We start from the raw sequence: 6,000 nt of genomic DNA on the forward strand, positions 1-6,000 counted from the left end.
TCCAAATAATTTTAGTATTTGAAAGTTATCCCAAAGTATTAAAAGAAATAATTTCTAATCACTATGATTAAGGTTATAAAAAGTATTTTATAAGCAATCACTTGTATGTGATGAAAAAATCTAAGCACAACTTACAATTTTCTTTTAAAGAACTCAACTGAATTTTATGCAACTCAGCCTTCAGGAACTATTTTATCTAAGTGCAATCTTACACATAGCCAGTATTTTTAGTTTATTAATTCAAATTCAGAATTTTAGTAGACTATTTTTAATGATCCTATTTAACTGATGGATAAACCGAGTAATACTTATTCACTAACATTATGTTAAGCTATTTGGTAGAACCATAAACATATATATAATATATAATATATATTAATATATATTATATATGATATATATATTGGGTAAAATGCCTGTAAAAGTATGGGAAGGTCATCAAAATAAATAAAAATTAATGCAACAACTTAAAGCTAACTCTTCTAGGCCCTTAAATTTAACACAAATATCTGCAAGCGCATACTTTAACACTTGACAGACTTTAGTAGAATGGCACTTTAGTCATTTGTAGATTCAAATATGTTTTATTTCTGTTAGTATCCTCAGGGTTTTGAGTGTCTCATAGGAACTTGAAAATTAAATCAATGTTAATTGAAGAAAATTATTGCATGAAAATAAAAAATACTTCTAGTAAACTTGACTCTGAAAATATACATTTCTTTAGCAGCCCAGTTACTAACATAAAGTACAAATTTCTGACTTCTGATTGTTAAAATTTGTTTTTCCCTCCTTACAATATAAAAAAAAACAAGTAAATAATTATGTTACTTTTAACAATCCTCTTTTCATAGAGGTATATTAAGAACACTACACCTTAGATATTTAATGCCAATAGTCCTTAAAAACAAGTGAGGGATGTGTGGGAACATACACACCACCCTAGGCCATAAAAGAGTATAGCACTATAAGAGGCACTTATTTAATACATCCTCAAAGGCATGACAGTTATGTATGATTTCAAAATTTACATATGCATTTGTGATTGCAATTTGGCAGGTAAAAAAAAAACAAATAACTAGAAAGACATGGCAAAAATACCAACTGTATAAATGTGAACAATTAAATATTGGTTCTGAATAATTATGTTTCTAAAAATTAAATCGTCATATATGTTTATAAAAAAAAGGAAGGCTGTATTTTTACTTGCCTTATCCTTTAACCTTCTCACCCTCACAGAAGTGTCATCTGACCTCCATTTTTATATCTGCAAATTATTTTGAGGCTTTATATGTTAAATAGTAACCAAAACTGAAGTTTTGTATTTGAAGTCTCTGGAAAAGCGTGATTCATTACAGGCGACATATTGTGGTCATCACATTGCCAATGAGAGCATCCAGCCAGTTACATGCTGGAAAACTTTTATGGTTGTTCGATGCTTAGTCTAAGAGGATTTAGAAGATGCAGGTAATATTTTTTATTAGATTTCTGAATAATCGTAGCAGAAATCCACTGAGATATATCTCATAAAGATTGCTTGAAAAGAAGGAAAGAAAATGTTAAAAATTCTAAGGGCTTTCCATTTGGTAAACTTGACTCACTTTTCACACACTATTTACCTTCATTTCACCACTTTACCTACCGAAACAGTCTTCAAAAAAAAAAAAAAAAATTCCGAGAGATTTGACTTTACGAAAAGGATATTGGCAATTTGGACATCCACACTTAACGCTTATCTCCCTCCAGCCCCATTGAGCCCACAAGGAAGTGAAACCACAAACACAGATCTGTGGGTATCTGGTCTAGGAATAATTTCTAACAGGGCTACATTTGGTCCGGATGGGGCAAGGGGGCTACGGCTGGGCGAGGGCGGCAGTGACTGGAGGCAAAGGCTGGTATTGATCACAGGGTAGAGAGGAGCGATCTGCTTTCCTGAAGGCGTGTGGGATACCCTACACGTTACCAAGCTAGGAGCGACCGCTGAGAGCCAGAAGTCTTCATTATGCCTGTGACAGGGGGACTGGTCTCCTGTGGAGACAGCACAACCGGTAGCGGTCCTGCGGCCACCAGTGGTGGGACCCAACTGCTCACGCATCCCCTTAAAGACATCTGGAAGCAATAGGGACCGCAGGTCGTGAGATCTCCGGTCCCGGGCAATGTGGGCATGGTGCTCTGGTGAGGAAACATCCTGGACCCCTCGTGGGGCGAAGCCTAGGGAAGCGTACTCCGGGACGAAGTTACCTACCTGCAGGAGGCGACCAATGCACCGGTCCTCAGAGAACCGATCCTCAAAGCACCCGCCTCCTCCCGCCTCCTCCCGCTTCTCCGCCCAGTCCCTTACCTTGGTTGTTGGAGACGTGACTGCAGTAGCCCGGCCAAGCTGTCAGTAGAGGCAAGAAGAAACCAAATTGCAAAAGAAATTCCCGGACTTCGCAGCCCCCCATGGCTCTCCCCAGCTCTCCACTACTTAAAGAGAAGTGACAACAGCGCAGCCAGGTGTTCCGTGTAGGGTAGCGGGACCCGGTCTACGTCTTCTTCCTCCTCCTCTTCCTCCTCCACCCGGCCCGCAGGGGGTGTACCGGGGCGCCCCCCGCGCGAGGCCCCGAGGGCAGGGCACGAAGGTCCAGGCTGCCCAGGTGCAGGCGCGGCTGCTTGGGAGGAGGACGCTGCCTGCGGCGCCAGGGAGCTCCTGGCGGCTGTAGGAGAGCGGAATTGCATCCACCACCGTGTCCCGCTCGCGCGAGGACTATTCACTTGGGCCCCGGAGAGCGCGCGCGCAGGAGCGAGCTCGGGCTGTGGTTTGGGGGAGGGGGCGGGGGAGAGCGCCTCACGGCAGGAGTGGGGGAGGAACGATCAGGTGCGACGGCCCGAGTGCCTCTTTGGACTGAAATGGGCACTTGCAGAGCCAAAAGCAGGGGAGGGCGGCAGCTGTGAGGTGGCACGGGGGCCGCGGGAACTTTCCTCCGGCCTGTGCAGGTAGAGCCGAGCGAATGACGCGGCTCTGCGGGGGCCGCGACGGGTCCAACCTAGGTGTCGAACTGCGTCCTCAGCCCCTCGCCCTAGTGGCGACGGTAGCAGCTCTCACCCTGACACTTTCAACTCCGCCGCCTCTGCGCTGCGCCTGGGCCTTGGCAGCTGCTTTCCGGGCTTCTCTGAGGCCGCACTTAGTCCCCCAAGCACTTTGCTTCTCATTTAGCCGCAGCAGCGCCGAGCGTTTCAGGTCTAGCCAGCTCCCGACATCGCCTCCCCCAGACCTCTCCGCAGCTCCGACAGCTCCGCCAGCTCCGCTGCTGGAGGGTCTGAGTAGTCTCTGTCCGGCGCGAGCTTGGTGGCGGCGGACCAGCCAGACCGCTCCTCAGCGCAAGTCGCCCAAACTTGCCCACCAGGGCGAGCGCCTCAGCTTTGTGGCCGCTTCCGCTGCTTCGAGTCCTAGAAGAGCAAAGGGAGGGAGCTAGCGGCAGAGGAGAGTCACATCAGCATCAGGCTGTATGTGAGCGGGCGCCTGGCGCCAGGTTTCACTGAGGTCTTCGGGTCGCCGTGCGGCGGGGACTTCTCGGGAGGTCAAGAGCATTGTCCCCGCCGTGGGCTCTGGGGTTCCAGAGCGCCTGCGGCGTGGCGGCGTAGGACCACGCGTTCCGAGCAGCAGCCAAGACTGAGCGGCGCGTGGCCACCTCCAACGCGGCGCGGAGTGAGCGGCGGGATGACCGCTCTTGCGCGTGAGCCGCCCTCTCGCGGCGCCCACACCCTCTCCGCGCTCGCTGGGGTCGGTCAGAAGCTGTGACACTTGCTACTCGGTGAGACCACGGGGCCCGGTGCCAGGGCCGGGGCAGCACGAAGGTCTCGGCGTCGGTGGCCCTCACACTCTCTCGCCCCGCGGCCGAAGCGGGCACAGAGGGCAGGGCCGGAGCCACGAGCACTGCTGAGCTCCGCCAAGCCCTGCGCTCTATACCAGCCTGGTGGCCGCGGCTCGGATGATGCCAGTTCGGCGCTAGAGGGGGTTAGTCGACAACAAAATGCCTCCACTGTTCGCAGGTGGAGACTCTGCTCCTCGCGCGAGGAACCGAAAAGGAAGGAGGAAGGCTCTCGGGCTAAACATTGTGCGTTACGGGCTCGCTGAAGAACCCGTATTGCTAGTGTGCGGAGTTCTGTAATACTTTACTTGCTGTTATTATTATCATTGTCATTTTCATTCTTGAGGTGACTTAGGCTGTCACAGTCCAGTGAGGTTGAAAGCCCATCTCAAAACTCATCAGAATGTTTTTTTTTTTTTTTGGGGGGGGGGGGGTGGGGGAATGTATGGCAATGGAGAAAAGTGAACCGAGAAGAGAAAGCAGTGGTATTATAAGGGGTAGACGATATATTCAAAGTGGACAGAGGGCACAGGAGGCAAACGGCACAGTGGCAGGAGTCAGGAGAGTAGTAGATGAAGGAGCAAGGAACGAGTCAGCGTTCTATGTTGAGAGAATTCTGGAAGAGAATTCTTCCAGAAGGATCCTCCCCTTCGACGCGTTTCCTCCATGGATTTTTGTGACACATACTGTAGTTGAAGGGATTTCAATTATTGCATTATAGTCAATTGGAGTCAAAGAGTGAAGGACAGGAAAAGATGCCCCACGTCTTATTCGGCTAAGTGGAGAGAAATGTGAAATGCAAATGATTTTTAGAATGTGAGCAAGGTTTCCTATTGGTGTATTTTCACTCTCATTACGAATTCAAATACTGGTTCTCTTTAAAGGTATCCACGTCAATTTAAATACATGCAAATCATTTCTGACAAGATAACCAAGTGTGGAGTTTATATGTTACTTAAAAGAGTAAAATCTTGTTTTGCTACTGATTTTACCAGTTTTGCTCATGCTGACATGGCATTTGCAAGCTGAACTTACAATTTACGAACTGTAAACTTAAAAGGCTACATTATAATATAAATCGTTATGTCTAAATAATGTTTTTAGAAGTGTTTAATGATCCATTATACTGATTTTTTTTAAATTCAAACTGATCTCTTTTTATGTACTGTACTGTTAAAGAATATATTTCCATGACCTTTTTATAATTAAATTTGAATTTTAAATGTTGAGTTACAGTAGTTTTATAGACTTCATTAACTCACTAAGAAAAATTGTGTCCAAAGAAGACACTCCTTATAAATGCCTAAAATATACTATATTCTGATAAGCTAAAGAAATGTATACTATTATCCTACTAATGTAAAAAATGCTAATCTGTTTCTAAACTTCTAGCTTTTTAATTAACTAGACTTGCAAGATTATTTTAAATGGAACACTAATTAAAAGAAGTTATTTCAAAAAATTCCGAGTAAAATATTTTAATAGCAAAATTTTAAATTAAAGTGTGATATTTTGAGTATACCATTTTTGAGAATATAGTATAAATAGAACACCAAAAAGTTTCTTTATAATTAAGCTAGAAGGGAATGGTTCTAATAGACAGAGGAAGGAAGGAGGGGAGGAAGGAAAGGAGGGAGGAAGGACAAGAAGGATAAGAAAAACAGAAACAGGAAAGCTAGAGTTCATTTCAGGGACTTACACTTAGTTACAATATCTGAAGCATAAACTACTATTTACTTCAAAGTAACATTAACACCTTGATTAAACTGGATTTCTATCCTCACCATTATCTACAATTCACAATTTTTTGTTTGTTTAAATAAGTCATAGTCAAGTATGACATAATATACCACTTGCCTGGTCAGATAATTGATAATCATATTCTAGTTTTGGTTTTTAAAATAATTACAGGATTTTTCTTGCTATTAAAATAAAACACACTTCGTGTTTAGATACTGTTCACTGCATGTCTAAAAGATAATGTCCTCACGTAAAAACTCAGTGAAAATGAGTTGAAATATAATTATCAAATCTTTGACATAAAAGAGATTCTATAAGTTTGATATGACTTTCAATTTTAAAACATGATTGTGAAAAAATTACCATAACCATTTGACTGTTGGTAATATTTTATACACACACACACGCACAC

General features: G+C 44.2%; 1 protein-coding gene across 1 annotated transcript in view; it reads right to left on the bottom strand.

The window, feature by feature from the left end:
• EPHA6 (EPH receptor A6) overlaps window positions 1–3,657 on the bottom strand; it is a 795,422-nt gene extending 791,765 nt beyond the window's left edge. Inside the window, 2 exon segments of the mRNA XM_036218922.1 lie at window positions 2,339–2,510; window positions 2,512–3,657. Of these exon segments, the coding sequence (XP_036074815.1) occupies window positions 2,339–2,510; window positions 2,512–2,715 (376 nt within the window). The 5' untranslated portion in view covers window positions 2,716–3,657.
• Window positions 3,658–6,000: the final 2,343 nt, after the last annotated feature.

This window comes from Rousettus aegyptiacus, unplaced genomic scaffold (assembly GCF_014176215.1).
Source record: "Rousettus aegyptiacus isolate mRouAeg1 unplaced genomic scaffold, mRouAeg1.p scaffold_m13_p_4, whole genome shotgun sequence".
Classification (NCBI taxonomy): Eukaryota; Metazoa; Chordata; class Mammalia; order Chiroptera; family Pteropodidae; genus Rousettus; species Rousettus aegyptiacus.